A 23,854-nucleotide genomic window follows, 5' to 3' on the forward strand; every position below is an offset into this window, starting at 1 on the left:
TTCATACTGACGTCATCTGGGCATGTAGTCCTCTATTAACGCTACTCAGCATGCAATCCTCTATGAACGCTATTCAGCTCTCCTGTCCCTCCCCTCTATGACAGACTTCCGCTCTGTGGAACGCAGACTGCGTTCCATTTGACCTCCATCTTGATATCTTACAGACCGGAAGAGGGCGTTCTAAAATCGATGCCGAATTTTCAAATGACAGCGCTGAACGCGTATTGAGCAAGCCGCACGCTGCACTGACCAGACGGCCAAGGGTGATAAGACTCCCTTTTTCTGACCCCTGATGAACCCTCATCAATCCTGAGGGGGAAACGCGTCGGGTCCCATTTCCATCAAAGGCTGATGTGTACCTTTACTGCATATTGTTTTGGCAGACTCCATTAATGGACGCTGAGGTGAAGTTGTGTACCTCATGTTAAACAGGTGTATAGACAATCCTGTGGTTGTAGCAAGAACTACTGCACAGTCTATACATAATATTATGTCTGTCTGTTATTGTGACTGTGACAGAGATGGTACCTCTGGGGCCATTGTTTATTGTTCTCCCTTTTTTTGTTGCATAGAATACTGGGTGATCACATACCTCTGCTTTTTTCTGCAATTCATATTCATGCAGAGATTATATCTGTGACTATATCCCAGTGATTATTTGTCATTTCAAATGTGCAGCTTGTTCTGGCTTAATCGTGCGTCCTGATACAGGTACGCCTGTGTTATATGTGCTACTGAGCATCTCAGGCTTTCAAATCTGTGAATGGGGTATTGAATCTGGGTATTGCCGCCTGCTATTTCTTTTATTACGAGATAAGTCCTATTTCAAGCCGCATTTTCTATTATCCAACTTTAACCCCTATGTAGACTTTTTTTTTCAAATTTCTGAATAGGGTATTAAGCCCAGGTGTGTGTCTATTGCAGCTTTGTGTGCAAATTAACTTGGCACACACACGTGGAGATGCAAGTGACAATGAAATTTAATGAGTGCAGTACATACAGTAAACGTTTCGGTCAATAATGACCTTCGGCATTGTACTGAAACAAAGAGATTACAAAAAATAAACAGAAGTATATACAACATAATATTGCTGGGTACAATCGTGTTTTAAATAGCATTTTTTTGCCGCACACCATACAAATATTACAGCAAACAAGCAGGATAATTGGAAATAGGAATCGTATTTGCACTGAAGTACACCAAAATAACAGAGCACGTACCTATATACTGTACGGAATGTACATGTTTAATAAGGCCATCTGTCCTATAAAAGAACAGTATTGTTGTTTAGCTGTTGAGTTAATTATCCCCCTAAGATCCCAGTGAGCCCATAGTGATATAATCATTTTACATACCGCAGGTAACTGTGACTAGATATAATGGACTAGTTATCTGTGAAGTAAGGAAAAGCTCAGGATTAGTGGTGTTATCCTAAGAGGGACTTGGTGAGCACTATGCTACTTAAGGACTACTGTGCCTTACCGGTAGAAGGGTTGAATGATGAGAGGGCATATGGACGCAGTTTCCACCGCTTGTCATCCGTGCTGCATGAAGTGCGCCTGTTAAGTGCTGGTGTCATATATATACATAGAGGCTATTATCGCCCACAGGAAGTTCGGGGGCGGAAGTACCCTAGCGTGTGGTTCATCGGCGCCATGCTGCGTTCCACAGCCAGGAAGGGCATGGGAGGGGAGGGGGCGTATACCATCACTGTCAGTCATGGTGGATTGTTGTCATGATCACAGCGCTAGGGTGCTCAGTACGTGTTGCAATAGATATACCGGACATATATGCAATAAGCAGTGCATAGGGTGACGTGCTCAGTGTTGGTCCGTGCTCACAGATAGTGTTTCATAACATTCAATTCCGGGCATTCTGAAATAGAGATTAAGATTGTCAGTTTTATAAGAAGAATAGTCTTATCATAAAATATAGCATATTCATGGTTATATATGCTGAAAAAACATCTGAGACAAATTAAACAGAAAGAGAGAGACATCAGGAGAACCATTGTGCGAATAGTAATATATAGTAGTATGTTAAGATGTCAAAAAGGATTGCAAATCGTATTCTTTGTTTAACCCCTTCGGTGCCAATGAATTCAATTCATGAATCCAATATGCTTCTCTCCTTTTTAATAAATTAATACGGTTGCCTCCCCTGCGTGGTATCTGAATCTGCTCTATTACCTGAAATTTTAGTTGGGCAATATTGTGACCCGCTGTAACAAAATGTAATGGGATAGGAAGAAGTAGATTTTTACACCTGATAGAGGAGTCCACATGGACATTTTATCAGATATACCACAAAAGATGTATTGCAGGTGTAATAATCCTTAATGTCATATCTTTTACCCGTATAGGGATGGAAAAAATGATTACCTTTAAGTACATTATTGCACTGAGTGCATTGTAGGCAGGGGAAGGTGCCTGATTTTGGATTCATTAAAAAACGTTGTTTTTTAGGAGAACCTGCGGAGCCAATATCTGCTCTAACTAGATGGTCTCGCTTTTCCTTACTTCAGATAACTAGTCCATTATATCTAGTCACAGTTACCTGCGGTATGTAAAATGATTACCGTATTTTTCGCTTTATAAGACGCTCCGGATTATAAGACGCACCCCAAATTTTGAGGAGAAAAATAGGAAAAAAACTTTATTTTTAATAAAATGGTGGTGCATCTTATAATCCATGCGTCTTATTGCTTACCAGGGGTGGTGATGGAGGAGGCCGGAGTGGAACATTGCTGCTGGGATGAGGGGGTGTTTTGATGTGCAGCGTGCCGCTGCCGGTGTCTGTTACTGCCGCCGCCCTCTGTCCCCTGATGCTTGCCACCACCGCCACGCTCTGTCCCCCGGTGCCTGCTTGCCACCACCGCCACGCTCTGTCCCCCGGTGCCTGCTTGCCACCACCGCCACGCTCTGTCCCCCGGTGCCTGCTTGCCACCACCGCCGCGCTCTGTCCCCCGGTGCCTGCTTGCCACCACCGCCGCGCTCTGTCCCCCGGTGCCTGCTTGCCACCACCGCCGCACTCTGTCCCCCAGTGCTTGCCACCACCGCCACGCTGTCCCCCGGTGCCTGCTTGCCACCACCGCCGCGCTCTCCCCCGGTTCTTACCGCCACCACCACGCTCTGTCCCCCGGTTCTTACCGCCACGCTCCTATCCCCCGGTGTTTGCCGCCATCGCCGCACTCTGTCCCGTTCTGAGGGTACTTGCCGTGGCACTCTGTGCCCTGATGCTGCCGCTGCGCTGTCCGCCACCGCCGCGCTCCTGTCCCCCGGTGGTTTCTTCCGCCGCGCTCCTGTCCCCCGGTGGTTTCTTCCGCCCCACCGCCGCCACCGCGCTCTGTCCCGTTCAGCGTGGGGGGGTCTCTGTCGCTCCATGCCTGCTTTCTTCCTGGAAAATGGCCGCCGCGCATGCGCAGACGGACATCTCGGCACTGAAATCTCGGGAGATGAGATTTCAGCGCTGAAATCTCATCTCCCGAGATTTCAGTGCCGAGATGTCCGTCTGCGCATGCGCGGCGGCCATTTTCCAGGAAGAAAGCAGGCATGGAGCGACAGAGACCCCCCCACGCTGAACGGGACAGAGCGCGGCGGTGGGGCGGAAGAAACCACTGGGGGACAGGAGCGCGGCGGAAGAAACCACCGGGGGACAGGAGCGCGGCGGTGGCGGACAGCGCAGCGGCAGCATCAGGGCACAGAGTGCCGCGGCAAGTACCCTCAGTGGCAGCGCAAATGTATATCCTCTTTGTAAGACGCACCCCCTTTTTCCCCTCAATTTTGGGGGAAAAAAAGTGCGTCTTACAAAGCGGAAAATACGGTATATCACTATGGGCTCACTGGGATCTTAGGGGGATAATTAACTCAACGGCTAAACAGCAATACTGTTCTTTTATAGGACAGATGGCCTTATTAAACATGTACATTCCGTACAGTATATAGGTACGTGCTCTGTTATTTTGGTGTACTTCAGTGCAAATACGATTCCTATTTCCAATTATCCTGCTTGTTTGCTGTAATATTTGTATGGTGTGCGGCAAAAAAATGCTATTTAAAACACGATTGTACCCAGCAATATTATGTTGTATATACTTCTGTTTATTTTTTGTAATCTCTTTGTTTCAGTACAATGCCGAAGGTCATTATTGACCGAAACGTTTACTGTATGTACTGCACTCATTAAATTTCATTGTCACTTGCATCTCCACGTGTGTGTGCCAAGTTAATTTGCACTTGTATACGGATTGGGACCCTACTTGTGCACCACCATTTTGAGAAGTTGTGCCAACGGTCTTTATATTGCAGCTTTGTGTCTTTTTGACTACGAGAAGTTATATTAAAGCTTTTTTTTGTATATTTGTTAAACTCCGAGATAAGACTGTATTTTTACTACGAGATGGTTTACAGCACTATAGCACTTTTATATGAGACCTATTGTCTCTTCACTTTTGTTTTTCAGTACCATAGGTGTGAGTGTGTTTTCTTTTTAATTATGCAAATTGTCTCTTCTGAGAGTAAGAGGACTAGAACTTTAGTGCCACCTATTGGAGGTAGCAATCCTAAAAGTCAATGCTGACCCTTTAACGAGCCTAGTTACATGACTTAGGATAAAAGCCAAGCCAGAATCTCCATTTGCAGACACTGTGTTTCGGGGTACTGCCCCTCATCAGTGCAAAGTGGGAGATCTGGTTTGGCTTTTTTGTGTCCCTTTTTGTATACACAGGGTGTTCTAGGGCGTAATCGGGGACGCCGACGTTGAGCGGGGGCGCCATATCGTCTACAATTAGGGTGCCAACCTCCGCAGTTAGGAAGGGTCATTCTAGGGCCTACTAGGGCATTATAGATTTTTTGCCCTGCTATATACATATATACCTAACTGCCTACATTAGTGGTTTACATTTGACCCCCTGGTATTCAGATATGTCCAATTAAATGGGTTGTTTTAATGATTCTATTAAAGGTTACATTTTAAAGGGTTTTTCTGCTCTGGTGCTCTGGTTTTCATATATTATGCACTTCTATGAATAAGAGGTCACAAATATGAGAACACTATGAGAAGCATTGTGGACCTTAGAAGTGACTTTGAGGTGCAATCTGAACAGGAAGTCTGTATTTATTGGTGCATATTTAAAATGCACTATATACTATAAAGCACCACCTCCTATAAAGGAATTTTTGTCTTAGGTGAGTATATAAGATAAATGTGCACCTTTTTGTAACACCCACTGCTTGAGAGGCTCAGTCAGAGCCAAAACGTTGCCCAGACGTGGGTCTGAATATATTTACCACTTTTTTCAACACATGGAATATGGAGTGCCGCCTTCAGTTTTGATAGATAGATATATTTTATATATATATATATATATCTATGTATGCACACTGCTCAAAAAAATAAATGGAACACTAAGATACCACATCGTAGATATTACTGAATGAAATATCACAGCTGCAAATCTTTATTCATTACATAGTGGCATGCGTTGAGAGCAAGAAAACATAAAATTGATCAATGTAAATCAAAACTAATATCCCATGGAGGTCTGGATTTGGAAGGATACTCAAAGTGGAAAATCAAATTACAGGCTGATCCAACTTCAGTGGAAATGCCTTAAGACAAGGAAATTATCCTCAGGTGTGTGTGTGTGGCCTCCACGTGCCTGTTTGACCTCCCTACGACACCTGGGCATGCTCCTGATGAGTCGGCGGATGTCATGAGGGATCTCCTCTCAGACCTGGACTAAAGCATACGCCAACTCCTGGACTGTCTGTGGTGCAACGTGACGTTGGTGGATGGAGCGAGACATGATGTCCCAGATGTGTTCAATCGGATTCAGGTCTGGGGAACAGGCGGGCCAGTCCATAGCTTCAATGCCTTCATCTTGCAGGAACCTGCATTAAGAGGAAACCAGGGCAAACCACGCCAACATATGGTCTCACAAGGGGTCTAAGGATCTCATCTCGGTACCTAATGGCAGTCAGGCAACCTCTGGTGAGCACATGGAGGGCTGTGTGGCCCTCCAAAGAAATGCAACCCCACACCATTACTGACTCACTGCCAAACCAGTCATGCTGAAGGATGTTGCAGGCAGCAGATCGCTGTCCACAGACTGTCACATGTGCTCAGTGTGAACCTGCTTTCATCTGTGAAGAGCACAGGGTGCTAGTGGCAAATTTGCCAATCCTGGTGTTATGTAGCAAATGCCAAGCGTCCTGCACAGTGTTGGGTTGTGAGCACAACCCCCATTTGTGGACGTTGGGCACTCAGACCATCCTCATGGAGTCGGTTTCTAACAGTTTGTGCAGATACATGCACATTTGTGGCATGCTGGAGGTCATTTTGCAGGGCTCTGGCAGTGCTCCTCCTGTTCCTCCTTGCACAAAGGCTGAGGAAGATGTCCTGCTGCTGGGTTGTTGCCCTCCTACGGCCCCCTCCACTTCTCCTGGTGTACTGACCTGTTTTCTGGTAGCGCCTCTGGACACTACGCTGACAGACACAGCAAACCACCTTGCCACAGCTCGCATTGATGTGCCATCTTGGATGAGCTGCACTACCTGAGCCCCTTGCGTGGATTGTAGTGTCCGTCTCATGCTACCACGAGTGTGAAAGCACAACCATCATTCAAAAGTGACCAAAGCATCAGTCAGAAAGCATTGGTACTGAGATGTGGTCTGTGGTCCCCACCTGCAGAACCACTCCTTTTATTGACGGTGTCTTGATAATTGCCAATAATTTCCATATGTTGTCTAGTCCATTTGCACAACAGCATGCGAAATTGATTGTCAATCAGTGTTGCTTCCTAAGTGGACAGTTTGATTTCACAGAAGTTTGATTTACTTGGAGTTATATTCTGTTTAAGTGTTCCCTTTAGTTTTTTGAGCAGTGTGTATATTTGAGCCCCACGTGGCAGTATGGTTTGAACAATTAAATTGGTTTAAAAATTTTGTTTTTCAAAACTGAAGTTAATTTGTACTATTTTGCAATTCTATTTTTATTTTATTTACATTTTTCATAAAAGGGGTAAAGTACCGTCGTTTTCTGGGCTAAACTTATATTTATACGTTGCTTTTTTCGCACTGCAGGGAACCATAACGGAGCTTTCTTGTGTTTTCTGTGAGCGCTTTATCTGGATGGAGCTTGAGCAGTCCTGTGATCAGTTATGCTTTTCACTATAAGTCAATAGGAAAGCTCAAAATACGCCAGGAAGGTGTCCTGATGTCATTTAGAGCATTTTTCTATCCTTTTTGCTTTTTTTAAAAAAAAAAAAAAGTGAAAAAGGCATTGCAAAAAACATGGAAAATTCCAGTAGCCAAACCCATCAGATAATGCCCAGGAAACAACAAAATATGACACAAAACGGGGAAAAAAACGCTCAGTTTCCTGATGTCTGATGTGTGCAAAACTGTGGTTTGCAAGTTTTAAAAGGGATCCTGGCCACATACCCTCCATACATGTTAGAAGTTACCCACACTCCAGTGATTGCAGGGGGATCAGCCGACCACCTAATTCATTTGGGGGCCTCAGTCAGAGGAGCGAGCGTTCTTGTGTTTGGGGACATTGGGAACCATAGCTGACAGATATCTAATCATCCGTAATCAAGGTGTGGTCGTGTATTTTGCGCATGTCCGCATCCGTATGGCGAGATTTTCTCGCAGGCTGCAAAATGGACATACAATGGAGCCCTATGACAGGGTTTATAACAGAAACCAAGGAATAGATATAGACACATAGAATGTATGTATATATATATATATATATATATATATATATATATATATATGCATTCTATGTGTCTATATCTATTCATTCGTTTCTTTATTAAACCTGTCAGTGTGAGTTTACTGTATAGCACACTGAATTGCCGGCTTTGCTAAAAGACACCGGGTGCGTATTTCTCGCAAGTCACATGTGTGGTCCCTGTGTAATCCGTATTTTTTGCGCACCCATAGACTTGCATTGGCGTAGTACGCTGACAATCGCAGCATGCTGCGATTGGCACGGAGCGTAGAATACGGACCAGAAATATACGCCTGGTGCGAGGGACCCCATAGAGAATCATTGGTCCGTGTCTAATGCGTGCTTTTAGCGCCTCTCACTCGGCCGTATTCCTCGCCAGTGTGACCCCGGCCTTACAGTTCCTCCGTTCTGATGGTCCATGCAGCTATGAGGCCTCGTCCATCATCCACATCAGTGATGTGCCAATTAGTGACCTCAGCGCTGACGTGTCCATGCACAGCATATTCGGTGCCCCGTTGGGACCACTGAGTTGTGTGTTTTTTTTTTTGTTTTTTTTTACAATTCTAGCAGTCAGAAATTTACAAAAAAAACCTTCCTGCATCCGCGCAGATATTTTGCGGTTTACTTGTCTGTTTCTCTGTTTGTTTTTCGCAACTCAAGAGTGTTGCACCATATTTTCAACAAAAAAAAATACTACAGGTTAGATAATCTGGGAATAATAAACCAGGGCTGTGGAGTCGGAGTTAGTTTTGGTCGGAGTCGGAATCTGTAGAAATGTTCCGACTCCAGCTTTAAAAAAAAATGTATTAATATTTCATAATTGAACTTTCATATGAATTTTATAAATGTTACTCAAATATATATGTTCTATCAAACTATGAACAACAGTGATAAGCAGTTCTGCTGGAGATAGAGACATTTCTTATTTCTTGTGTGTCACTGTTCTCCACTGCCCTTATCTAATCTTATACTTGGTTAACCTCATGCTGCCCCAACCCCCCTACTTACAATGTATGAAACTGAAAGTGAAAATGTGTTGCAAATTCTTAGTAGTAAAGCTCCTCCTCTAGACTAGATCATACTAGGTGTGCGTCTTCCAAGCATCTCACAGCTGCCTGCTACTCAGAAGAGGAAGACTGTAAGAAGTATTATCCTTTCAACAAACTTTGCATCAGTTAACTGTGAGTACATGAGGAATAATAACAGCATTACTGACCACTATATCAGTTGTACGACCTGGCAATAATTTTGTACAATTGTTTTTAGGAAAAACAATTGTCATTTGGATTGTGAATGCAGAATTAAAAACCTGACAATGTCAAAGAAGCATCACATTAAATCAGCTGTATTTGAACATTTCACCATCACTCAAGATAGAAAACATTGTCTGTAAGTGTATGACAAATGATCCAGACGAAAACAAATGCTGTGAAGCCAAGATGAGTGCATATTCAGGCAAAGATAAAAATGCTCCTACCAGAGCTTCTAATCTAAAGAGACATTTACAGCGCTTTCATCCAGAAGTACTGAAAGCAGTGGATGAGAGAGACTGCATCCAAACCAATGAACCAGTGCCCAGCTCTTCCAGCCAAACAAAGGAGCAGAGAACTTTGCAGCCATCAGTTGCAAGATATTTTGTCAGTGACAAAGTTACTGTGACAATGACAGTAGATACATTTAAAAAACAGATCATAGAGCTTGTTGTAAAGGATAGTGTGCCTATTTCATTATTTTCACGACCAGCTTTTATGTGTCTGAATGGGGAAATGGCCCGCAAGCTTGGTGTTTCTCTGGAGAGAGAGAGTATTAGAAAATTACTAATCGAAGAAGCTTTTAAACAAAAGGAAGAACTTCAAAAAACTCTCAAGGGACGCTTTCTGTTTCTTAAAATGGATGCCTGCACACGTCACAGAGTGAACTATTTTGCCATCAATGTCCGATTTGTTTGTGACAAAAATGAAATGGTTACCAAGACATTGGCAGTAAAAGACACCAAAGCTCATCACACCAGTGAGTTTCTCCAGGTCTTGGTGGAAAAGGTTCTGCAAGACTATGAACATAAAAAAGAGCAAGTTCTTTCTGTCGTAACTGACAATGCTTCAAATATGATAAGTACTATTAAGCTAATGAATGAGAGTAATGATGGTGACCAGCAGCTAGAAGAACATTCTGGGTCCACAGACACAGAAATGTTTGAAATAGAGGAACACAGTATTGTAACTGAGGAGCAAACTGAAGTTGCTTCAGATGAACAGCAACATGATAGTTTAGATGATCTTGTTGAAACTGTGTCAATATGTTCTTTCATTCATCACATGCGCTGTGTTGTGCATACGCTACAGCTGGCTATAAGAGACAGTCTGCAAGAAGGACATGCTGCTGCACTGATTGGCAAGGTGAGAAAATTGGCTACTGTTGCCAGAACCCCTAAAGTTGACTCAATTTTGAAGAGACGTGCTGGAAAAGGGGCAATTATTGATCAAGCCACACGATGGGGCAGTACTTGCTTAATGATTCAGCGCTTGGTTGAACTGAAAACCTGTCTTGTAGACATGGCTAACCCTCAACTGACGCAAAATGAAAGTCAGTGGAATCAGGTGACTGAGCTGGAAAAATTGCTAGAGCACCCATTTACAGTGACTAAAAAATTACAAGCAGAGGACTTAACTCCAGGTATTTTCTTAAAGGAGTGGAAGAACCTGATGTTTCGCCTGTCCCAAAGAGGAGGGTTAATTGCAAGTGGCATTGCTACATCAATGAAACGGAGAGAGGAGCTACTATTACAAAATAACATTTTTTTGGCAGCTGTTTATGTAGACCCAATGCATCGGATTCTTCTAGATGATCAACAGCTAAATAAAGGAAAAGAAGCTCTGTTTGAAATAGCAGTAAGGATGAAAGGGTTGCAGAACAGTCAGGAGGAACAAGAAGAATTTGGTTGTCCTGCCACATCTTCACCCTCATCATCAATTGATGAAGAATTTAATTTCGAAAAATATTTGGATCACAAGGACCGTGCAAAGCGTTCCCGCATAGAAGAAGAGTCATCCCCATCAAAGAACACAGCCAGTACGTTTCAGCAGAATTTTTCATGTGCACTAAAAGAAATTGAGAAATTTGACCGTTCATCAAAAATAACAGTGCAACAAGCGATTCCTCTGTATCCTGACATTGTCAGAGATGTTGCCCGAGTGGTTACTGCTTTGCCACCAACACAAGTTAGTGTAGAGAGGTTGTTCTCTGCTCTCAAAATAATTAGATCAGATTTGAGGGCATCCATGAAGGAGGATCTGACAGAGGCAATACTTTTTCTGAGGACAAATTTATAGATTTCTTCTTAACTGCATAAAAGTGTTTATTGCATATTTACTTACAGTTTATAAAAGTTTATAAAAGTTATTTGCTATATTCTAATTGTATTCTAATAAATGTAGTTTTTGCTCTAAGTGGTCTGATTACTTATATGATGGTGAGAAACTGAATAAGCACGATGTTTAATATTTTACAACAGTAAATTTGTTGTTATGAATTGGCCATTTATGAAGGAGTCGGAGCCTGATAAAATCCAGGAGTCGGAGTCGCAACTGTGGCTTACCGACTCCACAGCCCTGTAATAAACACAAGCCTCAAAAGGTTCATAAAAGTGTTAAAGGGCTGTGCAGGCAAGAGAGGAGGAAAAAGACCCTACATAGCAATGAGCACCCCAAAATGAGATTTATAATGTCAGAACATTAGGATCCTGGATGATGGATTTATTTCCTAATATTAATTATAACCTGTGGACGGGTGCTAATAACTGGCACAGTATTGCTCAGGGGGTGGTTACAGTGGTGGTAGATGTTTATATATGGTCCTTCATTATATTTTTGGGGTGCTCATCGGTATGTACTGTCTTTTCCTCTTCTCATGCCATTAGTTGTTCTCTACCCGATGTAGAACCCTGTTTTTGATACCCAATTGTGGTGCACCCTGTTTTCGTATATAAAATGATTGTGCAGGAGCGCGCCGCTCTCTAGCCTCCATCTCAGGTTTCCTGGTCAGTCTACTCCTGCGTGAATGATAGTTTGGACCAGTGGCACCATTGCACTGCTAGCCCGGACTCCCCGCTCTCCCATGGTGATAGGGGCCACACGCTCCTAATCATGTATACCTGAGGCATCATTGTACCGCTAGCCTGGACTCCCCTCTCTCCCATGGTGATAGGGGCCACACACTCCTAATCATGTATACCTGAGGCATCATTGCACTGCTTGCCCGGACTCCCTGCTCTCCCATGGTGATAGGGGCCACACGCTCCTATTCGTGTGTTCCTGAGGCATCATTGCACCGCTAGCCCGGACTCCCCGCTCTCCCATGGTGATATGAGGGGCAGCGTGCTCTTAATCATGTATACCTGAGGCATCATTGCACTGCTAGCCCGGACTCCCCGCTCTCCCATGGTGATAGGGGCAGCGCGCTCCTAATCATGTATACCTGTGGCATCATTGCACCACTAGCCCGGACTCCCTTCTCTCCCATGGTGATATGAGGGGCATCGTGCTCTTAATCGTGTGTTCTTGAGGCATCATTGCACTGCTAGCCTGGACTCCCCGCTCTCCCATGGAGATATGAGCCTGGGGCAGTGCGCTCCTAAGGGTGTGTGCACACTAGGGTGACCGGATCTCATATGGGGGGGGAAAATGTCAGAATCTTGTTCGTCTGGACCCCACAAAGCGATTCCCCTTTCCAGATATTGAGATAGCCAAAATTTGAGCTCGATCAAACGACGTTAACCTGTGCCGCTCGTCGCTCAAAGTTTTAAAAAATCCAAATTGAGGTATTTTAAGATTTAGGTATTTTGCATAGTCTGTTAGACTATAAAGAATGTGACAACAACATTGCAGAAATAGCCCTGACCAAATTTTCAAACCATTTGTGGTATTTGAATGCAGAGTTGGTGGGATTATCATTTTTTGATCCCACCATTACAGACAATGAAAAGTTGTTAATGGCTAATAAATTGCTCAGTAGCACAGATGAACCATCAGAGCACGCTAGGGTTGTAAATCCAAAAGTTAGGAAAGAAAAATTAAAAGAGGTAGGAAGTAACCGACTTTAATGACCTTCTGACAAAAGATGAAGAACAAAGCAATATGTCCTGCAAGTTGTAAGCAAATGCCGAGCATTATATTCTGACGTTTCAAAAACTACTTTAACAAAAGGTCTAGAATAGATTAGATAACTATGTAAAATTATCAACTCATGTAGGTTAGCGTGCTCTGATGGTTCATCTGTGTTACTGAGCAATTTATTAGCCATTAACAACTTTTCATTGTCTGTAATGGTGGGATCAAAAAACGATAATCCCACCAACTCTGCATTCAAATACCACAAATGGTTCGAAAATTTGGTCAGGGCTATTTCTGCAATGTTGTTGTCACATTCTTTATAGTCTAACAGACCATGCAAAATACCTAAATCTTAAAATACCTCAATTTGGATTTTTTCAAACTTTGAGCGACGAGCGGCATGGGTTAACGTCGTTTGATCGAGCTGAAATTTTGGCTCTCTCAATATCTGGAAAGGGGAATCGTTTTGTGGGGTTCAGACGGACAAAATTCTGACATCGATTTTTTGCGGTCACCCTAGTGCACACGCTGCGGATTCTGCTGCGAATTTGGCCCTGCGGGTCCGCAGCAGTTCTGCAGTGTACAGTATGTTATCCTATGGGTTTTCAAATCCTAAGTGCACACGCTGCGTTTTTCCCGTGCGGAAAAGCTGTGGTTTCAAATCCGCAGCATGTAAATTCTTCCTGCGGATTCCGTTGCGGTTTGACACCTATTCCATTGTCCATGTGTCAATCCGCAGGTCACTTTACCAGCCTAGTAGTGTGCCAGCAATATGGCTGGCCCCTGAGGCGCAATTATGGCTCTATTGGAAAGGTCTCTTTTAGCAGTGGTGGCCACATGCCCAGAGCTTGAGTGCAGCAGTGGCCCGAAATCCCTTCTTTCTTGCCAGCGGAGATTTTTAGTAGTAATCACTAGCCTTTACCCATAAAGGTGTGAATAACCCCATAAGTGCTGGCTGACGCATCACATGGCTATAGGGCCAGAGGTCTCAAACTGCATTCCTCAAGGGCCGCACACAGGTCATGTTTTCAGGATTTCCTCGTATTGCACAGGTGATAAATTTAATCACCTGCACAGATAATGATTCCAGCACCTTGTGCAATGCTAAGGAATTCCTGAAAACACGACCTGTTTGTGGCCCTTGAGGAATGCAGTTTGAGACCTCTGCTATAGCCTGACCCTTATTTATAATCACTAATGCTAGTGTAGCTGCTGCTCATGTCAACCAATCAAACGCCTGCTCTTACTTTTCTAGAACTGGTTACAATATGAGAAAATCTGATTGGTTGCTTTATACTGTACGCACCATGTGCACACTAATCTGCTGACAGGACGGGTAGTTACGTCACTGCACACCCGCGTGGTGTTTTTGTTTATAATAATGTGTCAGGATTTTGACTATCCAAAGCTTTATTGAAAAGTGACAGCATGGAATGTGGACTCCCCGCAGGTCTTCAGCGGCGCAGCCATGCATGAGTCCGGGAGCTGCTCCTCGCTGCCGCCGCGCTGTGTGACCAGGTCACTGCTCCAGTAATGTGTGCGCCGGGCACGTCTGCTGCTCGGAGCCGGTAGCCTCCCGGGGGTGCCGGCTGCGGATGTGAGGGCTCCGTTCCGTGTATCCTGGGGACTGTGCGGGCGGGCGGGATGTCGGTGTGTATGCGGCGGCTCATCACAAGCACCCGGGGCTTCCTGTGGTCGGACATGGAGACCCGAGCGCTGCTGGACATCTGGGGGGAGGCGGACGTGCAGTCGGCCCTGGACGGGAATTTCCGTAACAGCCATGTGTACCGGGACGTGGCCGGGCGGCTCAGCGAGCTGGGCTTCGAGCGGACACCGGAGCAGTGCCGCATCCGCATCAAGGGCCTCAAGCGCCAGTACTACCAGGCCCGGGAGGGCTTCCAGAAGAACGGGCACGCCCGGAAGATCTGCCGCTACTACGACGAGATGGACCGCATCCTGCGCACCCGGCCGGCCCCGGCTACCGGCGTAGAGCCCCCCGGGATCCTGCTCCTCCGCCCAGAGCCCCCCAGCAGAGAGGAGCTGCCCGCAGACCCCGAGGAGGAGGACATAGAGGGCGACGGGGGGCCCGAGTCCTCCCAAGACAACTTCACCGAGGACTCGGGGGAAGGCTCGTCCTGCTACACGGAGCTGCCCATCAAGGTGGAAGATGGCCCGAGCTTCGCCATCCCGCTGCCCCCTGACGAGGGTGAGTGCCCCTGTGTCACTAATGTGCCCTGTCGCCATAGTAACCACACACCTTACAGCATGGAGGAGGGGGCTGTGATCTGGGTCAGGTGATGGGCCCCCTTATTAATGGGCTACTGCGGAGGACGGCCCCCTTATTAATGGGCCACTGCGGAGGACAATCCCCCTTATTAATGGGCCACTGCGGAGGACAATCCCCCTTATTAATGGGCCACTGCGGAGGACAATCCCCCTTATTAATGGGCCACTGCGGAGGACATCCCCCTTATTAATGGGCCACTGCGGAGGACAATCCCCCTTATTAATGGGCCACTGCGGGGGACGGCCCCCTTATTAATGGGCCACTGCGGAGGACAATCCCCCTTATTAATGGGCCACTGCGGAGGACAATCCCCCTTATTAATGGGCCACTGCGGAGGACAATCCCCCTTATTAATGGGCCACTGCGGAGGACAATCCCCCTTATTAATGGGCCACTGCGGAGGACAATCCCCCTTATTAATGGGCCACTGCGGAGGACAATCCCCCTTATTAATGGGCCACTGCGGAGGACAATCCCCCTTATTAATGGGCCACTGCGGGGGACGGCCCCCTTATTAATGGGCCACTGCGGGGGACGGCCCCCTTATTAATGGGCCACTGCGCGGGATGGCCCCCTTATTAATGGGCCGTCTCGGGGGGGGGAATGGGCCATCGTGTGTGGCTGCCTCCTTGTTAGTGTGCCATCGTGGGGGGCTGCCTCCTTGTTAGTGTGCCATCGTGGGGGGCTGCCTCCTTGTTAGTGGGCCCAAGGAGGTAAGAAAAGTAAAATAGTCCAGCTCCTACATACTCAGAGCTTCGCCCCCCTCCAGTCTACTAGCATCGATATCCAGTGGAGTCATCACATGAGTGCAGCAGCCAATCGGTGACAGCTGATCAGCTGCCACCATCATATTTGACTTTCCCCAGTGATTATGCTTGGACAGAATATAAATTGCTGCAGTGCTCACGTGACGCCCTCCTGGATGTTGGTGTCAGCGGCTGCAGTACATGTTCTGAAGGTGAGTAGTGTGTGGGGGTTTTTTTCTTCGGCTCCTCGGGTCCATTAATAAGGGGTTGTCCAATGGGTGTTCAGTTACTAAAACTAAACCCATCACCCTGGGACCGAGGTTGGTAAGAAGCTGGCAGGGTCTAGTGCCCTGGATTAGCGCCCCGCAGTGCTGTGGATGTGGCTACCAGCTCCTGTTCAGTTTATCTCCCATGCGGACTAGACTAGTATCTGCCTAGGATCAGCTGGCTTGTTTAGCACCGCTGACAGATCCCCTACCTTCCAAGGGTCCATCATGGTGGCCAATATTTGTGGAAGACCTTCAGGCAGTCATGGGAGATCTGTAGCGTTGTTCCAGTGCGTTGATGGACAAGGGCTGCAGTCCCCAGAATGTCACTTGCATGCTTCTGAGATTGCAGGTGCTTATTGCTTGGCTAATGCATGTAAATAAGGCTGGTCACCTGCATTCTGATCATCAGCTAGAACATATTAGTGGATTTGTACTGTAGTAGTGAGATTTCCAAAGAGAAGGAAGACGAGAATAAGTCCGGCACAGCATGCAGACTGGGCCGAGATCACGGCGATGCGATGTTCTCAGACTGAAGGCTCTCATTGTGCCGCTATCTGATAGTGATGGCGACCATATTACTGGCACATCTCGACCAACGTGCAAATGTAAGGCCTTCCTTAGCAGACAGGCCGCTCTTCATTTTATGTTTAATGCACTTCTTGAAGCATTAATAAACCATGTCTAACTTCTTCTCACCTCAGGTTATAAATCTGTTCATGCTAAGACCAATCCATCTCAGATACCTCAGCTTAAAAAGTCTAAGAAGCGCCACTTGGGCTTAAGTTTGGACAAGATGATGGAGCGTTTCCTTCAGCAGAGTGTGAATGCAGAGGAAAGGTTTTACAAGTATGAAGAACAGCGGCTGCAGATTGAAGACAAGCGGCGAGAATCAGAGCACAACCGAGAAATCCAAATGCTACAGATGCTGGGACAGTTACTAAATGGCATCTCCTCCAGCGCTCAGATGGGAGGTCACAGCCGGGTCAGCAGCCCCATACGAGGCAATGTGCGGACGTATGGGGACTCAATGCACTTTACTACTGCTTCACCATTTTCTCCTCCAATAGGTACAACTAGTATGTTTCAGTTATGTCAGGCCGCAGGGTCTAGTCGCACGCGGCCGCAGGGTCTAGTCTTGTGTACAACACACAACCCTTTGAAGCACTGAATTGTGGGCAGTGAGTAAGGCTCTGTTATAGGTTGCATTTTCCTTCAGGGGTACTGAAATCAGAGGTTCTCAGGGAGAAGAGACAGTGAAATCAAGATGGGCACAAAAAGGGGTGAAAACCGCGCTGTTTAGTATGGTACGCAAATTGTTAGGTCATGTGACATTATTGCTGTTACTTGTTACCAGTACCGGTCTGTTCAGTAAAAGATGTCCAATTTTACTGCTAAACAGTTTTGCTCAAATTCATAGGACCATTAATAATCCATTTTAAAACTGCGCCAAACTGCTTGTCTGCATGGGTTTTGGTCACCTGGAGGCATCTCTCCGGCATTGTCGCGATAACCCTCTTTTTCCTGAAAGAACAAATAATTGGGGTGAGTTACAATTTCTCGGTCTATCATTGTTGGTCCAATAAAAACATTGCATCAGAGGCAAGAAAGCACCCAGCGTCTGTCAGTGTACAACGCCCTGTGTGATTGGTTATATGAATAACGCTTATAAAGCGAATACAAACACAGAGTTATCAAAGATATATAAATTGACTAAATGATTATAGAAAAGTATAAAATAATTACCGTAATAGCATTCACTAAAATCATGTAATACAAGTCTCAAGTACGCTCGTGTGGATGTAACAGCAGCTTGGGTCACCTAAGGCTGTGTTCACACGTCGCGTTTTTTTCCCGGCGGTTTTTAACGCTCGTTTTTGCTGCGAAAACGCAAAAAAAAAAAAAAGCATCCCATGCATTCATATGGGATTCCGCAATGCTGCGCATCGTGGAAGAATCTGCAGCATGCTCATTAATTTTGTGGAATCGCGGGGATTCCGCCCACATAGGAATGCATTGTTCTGCTTACTTTCCGCATGTGCCTAAAGACAGTTATAACCCTCATTTATTGGGAAGGGGCTAAAAGGCACTTGGCAACCACAAGGAAGCCAGCGGTAATGGCCAGGACCGGAGATCGCTCTGATTCCTGCAAGGAAGCCAGCTCTCGGGCATAGAGGCACATCTGTGCAGAACAGTCATAGCTCTCCCGCTCCCCGGAGGCAGTAAGCGCATGTCATCCTGGTAGCCACACTTTCAGTAAGGAGGACTGGCAGCATTGGCACTATATTCACATACAGAGCTAATACTGTTTGGGGAATTAGGTTCCCTTTACCATGGATAGGAAGCATTATATATACAGCAGTTTTGTCGTTTAGTATATTAAGCTATCAGAGGAGCATGTTCCAGAGCTAACTGCTGAGCGTATACAGAAATAAAGCAGTAGGCTGTGACTCCATTTACACCAGACAGAAAGAAAATGAGACCTTTGGCTTTCATTGGACTCCTCATATAGAAGGCCATTATAAAAAAAAAAAAAAAAGTCTTATCTTTCTATAGGAGCTGAACTGGTTACATCGGACTGCTGCTTGATAACAGCTGATTAGTAGGGGATGCGGGGGGCTGGACCCCAACTAATCTGATAATGGAGACCAACCTTCAGGATAGATATTCGTTATAAACATTTTTATGTTGCGCATTCACCTGCCATTTTCTTCCAGAAAGAAGATGTGGAGGGATGGAGCAGGAGGGCCCGCGGATGGCGGAGTTACCGGGGGGGGGGCTCAGGAGACCCCACACCTCTCTCTGATATGCTAGATCATATCAAAGGAGAGAGAAATGAGTGGAAAATCAGACCTTTTTTTTGTGATTGCCGTTATTCAGTGAATAACAGCAATCACAAGACTGGGGACAGTAAAAACCAACCCGCATCATGTTCTCTGGGGTAGCAGAGACCCCGGAGATTTTCCGGCACTTGGTAGGGCACTATACCCTTAATTTCTCAGGGTTGTTAAAAAGCGGCGCTGAGGGAAAAAGACCCTTAACTGCCGCCTTTAAAAGGCGTATCGGTGGTTAAGGGGTTAATACGTTGTCTGATTTTGTCCATAAAGTGGATAATCCCTTAAACTAAAGTTTGGTGTTAGTTGCATTGTGAGTTGTAGTTTCTAGTACCAGAAGGATAACCGATTCCCGCAGACGAGAATCCCTCGCTGCCTCTACATGACACTGAATGACTTCCATATCACTATCATGTAGCGTCAGTGAGTGTAATACTAATCCTGGGCTCGCAGCCAGGACTCCTTAGGCTTGGAGTCTATGAACTTCTGCCGCAGTGGGAAAGAATGTAGACCTTTTGAGAAATAAGCAGATCTTCTAATATTTTTTTCTTAGAGCATTATGCAGTGCTTTTTGTTTCTTTATACATCACTTTCCATATTTTGGTGTTAATGGGAGAGATTCCAGAAAGGCAGGTGCATTGCTGGGGACGGGAAGAGATCAGCTTATGCTGCAGACACTTGGGGTATGTCAGCTTTCTGCATGGAAGGCAGCCACTTATTTTGGTCCGGATTCTTGTCAGATAAGTTATGGGAGTGAAGATTATCAATTTCCCATGAGCAATCTAAACAATCTTATGATGAAGAATTAGAATTGTCCAATGTATAATACAACAAAAAGGAAAGTCATATTCCTGGGGGGAAAAACTAAGTATTGAAGAAATGAGTTCTGTACACATCAGTTTATTGCAAACTGTGTTTTTTAGGAGATTTTTGATCAGACCCCCGTCCAAACTATTATTTTACATAGAATCGTAGAGTTGGAAGGGACCTCCTGGGCCATCTGGTCCAACCCCCTGCTCAAAGCAGGATTCGCTAAATCATCCCAGTTAGATGTCTGTCCAGCCTCTGTTTGAAGACTTCCATTGAAGGAGAACTCACCACTTCTCGTGGCAGCCTGTTCCACTCATTGATCACTCTAACTGTCAAAAAGTTTTTTCTAATATCTAATCTGTGTCTCCTCCCATTCAGCTTCATCCCATTGCTTCTAGTCTTTCCTTGTGCAAATGAGAATAAAGTTGATCCTTCTACAATGTGACAGCCCTTTAGATATTTGTAGACAGCTATTAAGTCTCCTCTCAGTCTTCTCTTTTGCAAACTAAACATTCCCAAATCCTGCAACCTTTCCTCATAAGACAGGGTTTGCAGACCGGTCACCATTCTGGTCGCTCTTTTCTGAACTTGCTCCAGTTTGTTGATGTCTTTTTTAAAATGTGGTGCCCAAAATTGGACACAATATTCCAGATGAGGTCTGACCAAAGAGGAGTAGAGGGAAATAATGACTTCACGTGATCTAGACTGTATGCTTCTGTTAATACATCCTAGAATTGCATTTGCCTTTTTTGCTGCTGCATCACACTGTTGACTCATATTCAGTCTGTGATCTATTAGTATACCCAAGTCTTTTTCACATGTGCTGTCACTTAGCCCTATTCCTCCCATTCTATATATGCTTTTTTCATTTTTATTGCCCAGATGTAGTACTTTGCATTTCTCCCTGTTAAAAACCATTCTGTTAGTTGCTGCCCACTTCTCCAGTTTATTTAAATCTTTTTGAATCCTCTCTCTCCTCTAGTATTAGCTATCCCTCCTAGCTTTGTGTCATCAGCAAATTTAATCAGTTTACCCTCAATTCCTTCATCTAAATCGTTGATAAAGATGTTGAACAATGCAGGGCCCAGGACAGAGCCCTGTGGTACCCCATGTCAGCGTCGGTACCAAGTTCAGAAATGTCCGCAGTTTTGTGCAGATTCCCAGGGTACCTGTGCGTACCAGTATGTTGCCTTATCTCCAACCCCACCCCCCTTCAGCCTTTTTTTTTTTTTTTTTTCCTTTATAATACCCAAGTTATTTTACTTGGCTAAGTCACCTAAAGGGTTTTTCCATCCCCATGATCCTATCCCAATATGTAGTTGGTATAATATTAGCAAATGCCTCCAATTAGAAATATAGTATAGTTCTTCTGATGAGCTATGTCACTTACCCCTTGTGCAGGCATTGCAGTAGTCTAGGTATCCATGGTTACGACCACTAGATGTCACTATGAGTGGTCATAACCATGGATTCCTAAGCTACTGCAATCTTTTGCACATTGGGTAAGTGACATAACAAATCAGAAGAACTGTACTACATTTCTAATTGGAGGTATTTGCTAATATTATTATTACACCTTCTACATATTCGGATAGGATCTTAAAGATGAGAATATTCCTTTTTATCTCCCATACACCTTAGATAGCTGTTGGTCAACTGATGGTTAGGCCCATAGCTATCTCGCCTGTCTCTCCCATACACAGGAACGCTCAGTACAAGCACTCTGGTGCTCTCTATGAGAGTCTGGCTGTGGCTAATGCCAGATCCTTAGCTCCCCCGACAATCATCTCTCCGGGCCCCCCATAGATATTGGCAGCTATGTCCGAGCTTAGTCTGTATTGTGGTGTAACTCATGATGCCCCCAGGGTGTATAGTCAGGCAGTTCATCTATATGGTGTCTGGAGGAAGCCTCTGGAACTGGTGCACATGGATTTTTGCTTATCCTGGTTTCTGGAAAACTAATGTTGTCCTTTTCTTTAGTTTTAGAGAGATCGTTCTCTCTGCGTCCCACACGGCCTGCCAAGGACATGGAGAATATCTTCCAGCTGGTCAGAAATGTCATCCCCCCGCTTACATCGAAAAAGCACAAAGGTCAAGATGGAAAGATTGGCATTGTTGGCGGCTGTCAAGAGTAAGCACATCTATGTCCTGGGCTCCTGGGGGTCTTTGGTTAGCGAACGCAAAGGGCGATAACGGGATATCTGTATACTTGTAGAGTTCTTATCCAGAGCAAGGATCATCTATATAGGTCGGACTCAAACGTGGGCGGACATCATGCCCAGCCGAGGCAGCACACATGGGGTCTGTGCTGCCGCTCAGGGATTTGTTTCATGCAGCTTCACTTACACTTGTATGGGGGGAAAAAACCCTTAAGGCTGTGTGCACATGATGAGTCAATGGATGCAGAAATTTCTGCACCGTTTCTGCATGTCTTGGCAGGAAAACGCTCGTTTTTTATGCGTTTTTGAGTGAGGTCAATGGTTAAAAATGCTGGCAAGAAAACACAAAGAAATGACATGCTGAAGATTATTTTCTGCACCAAATCTGCAAGTCAAAAATTCTCAACGTGTGCACGACCCTTCAGGCTTCTCATTCACTTTGCTGGCATCAGGATTGCTTTAGGTTTTGCTAGCAAATCTGCGACGTGTGCACAAGCCCTAAGACTGCATTCTTGCCATGAGCTTCTAATGTTGCAGATTTTCTGCACCTATTATGTAATTTGGGTTACGTGGTGTTTTTTTTTTTTTCTACATGCTTTTTTGTGTTATCGACTCTGCAGTTTTTGTTTCTTGCTGATATGTCGTGTTTAAATGAAGCGGCTTTTATTTTTGATACTTCCTGGCATTTGGCTGTGACAAAACTTTGATCAGTCATGTGCGGATTACATGCGTTTCAGATGCGCGTCTGCAGCGGAAAACACTAAAAAAAAAATAATTTTTTTTTACCTGTGGATTTTCCACATCTAATACAATCCTTGAGAAAAATCCGCACATAAAACTCTGCATACCTGCAAGAGAAATTCTCATGTTGCGAATTCGAAACTCGCACCGCGGGTCAGTGTACGCTGAGTAAAGAAGCAGCACAGTGTGCATGAGTGCTCTATAAATCCCATCCACTTTGCTGGAACTGTAAGACGCTGCGTCTGTGATGCAGCCTCAAAAACTCCTCGTGGGCACACAGCCTATGGGATAAAAATGTTTTAAAAAAAAAAAAATAAATAAAAAAAAAAATAAAACCTGCAATCATTAACGATTGTTCTGTGCACATAAATATCACTTTATTTGCATGTCTTCTCAGGATGATGTGTTGCTGGTGCTGATGATTTTTACACTGACTTGGGGGAAAATCTGTCTGCAGGTTTTTGCCTTTTAATCTGAGGGCAGCAATGAGATGGGGGATGAGACACTGACTCCAGTGATGTCACTTATTATGCTGCTTGCTGTTGTTTTTAATACAATGAATGTTTTATCAGCAAGAGACTAAAGGTACTGTCACACTAAGCGATATCGCTAGCAATATCGCTATAACTTGTGACGTTATAGCGATATTGCTAGCGATATCGCTGTGTGTGATACTTACCTACGACCCGCTCCCCCGCTGGTTATCGCTGATCGCGCGAGAACGTTCAGGACCGCTTCTCGTCGTCCGCTTCCTGTGGAGAGACGAGCGTGGAGCCGGGCGGGAGGACGCAGGATTGCCTAGTGTGACAGGTAAGTAGCGACCCCCGTCCCCAGCGATGTCGCTGGTGAGATCTGCCTGTTTGGCAGCTCACTAGCGACCACTTAGCGATGCACCAGCGATCCTGACCGCGTCATATCGCTGGTACATCGCTAAGTGTGACAGTACCTTAACACTACAGGACTACAGCTCATGTTTATCCATGTCCCCACCACTGATTAGCAGCTTACTGCCAATATTATACACAAAATGCTGCTAATTATGGGTGGGGACGCAGCTTTCTTGAGCTCTGCTACATTTAAAAACTCTGTCACAACAGCCGCATCCATTAAACTAACACATTGCTGGAATCAGGGTCTCTTTTCCTACATCATGCTGCTCTTGCAT

The 23,854-nt window shown here is 45.1% G+C and overlaps 1 protein-coding gene across 5 annotated transcripts in view; it reads left to right on the top strand.

Annotated features, from left to right (window-relative positions):
* NAXD (NAD(P)HX dehydratase) overlaps nt 1–23,854 on the top strand; it is a 68,259-nt gene that overhangs the window by 25,863 nt on the left and 18,542 nt on the right. For 3 of the 5 annotated variants that reach the window (XM_073556834.1, XM_073556833.1, XM_073556832.1), the window contains exon 2: nt 21,770–21,920. In XM_073556834.1, the coding sequence (XP_073412935.1) occupies nt 21,817–21,920 (104 nt within the window). In that variant the 5' untranslated portion in view covers nt 21,770–21,816. Of the gene's footprint in view, nt 1–14,215; nt 15,053–15,825; nt 15,847–16,849; nt 17,216–21,769; nt 21,921–23,854 lie in introns of those variants that run through there. The other 2 variants (XM_073556830.1, XM_073556831.1) reach the window with 2 other exon arrangements.

This window comes from Dendrobates tinctorius, unplaced genomic scaffold (assembly GCF_039654945.1).
Source record: "Dendrobates tinctorius isolate UK_male_01 unplaced genomic scaffold, ASM3965494v1 ptg000240l, whole genome shotgun sequence".
NCBI classification, from domain to species: domain Eukaryota; kingdom Metazoa; phylum Chordata; class Amphibia; order Anura; family Dendrobatidae; genus Dendrobates; species Dendrobates tinctorius.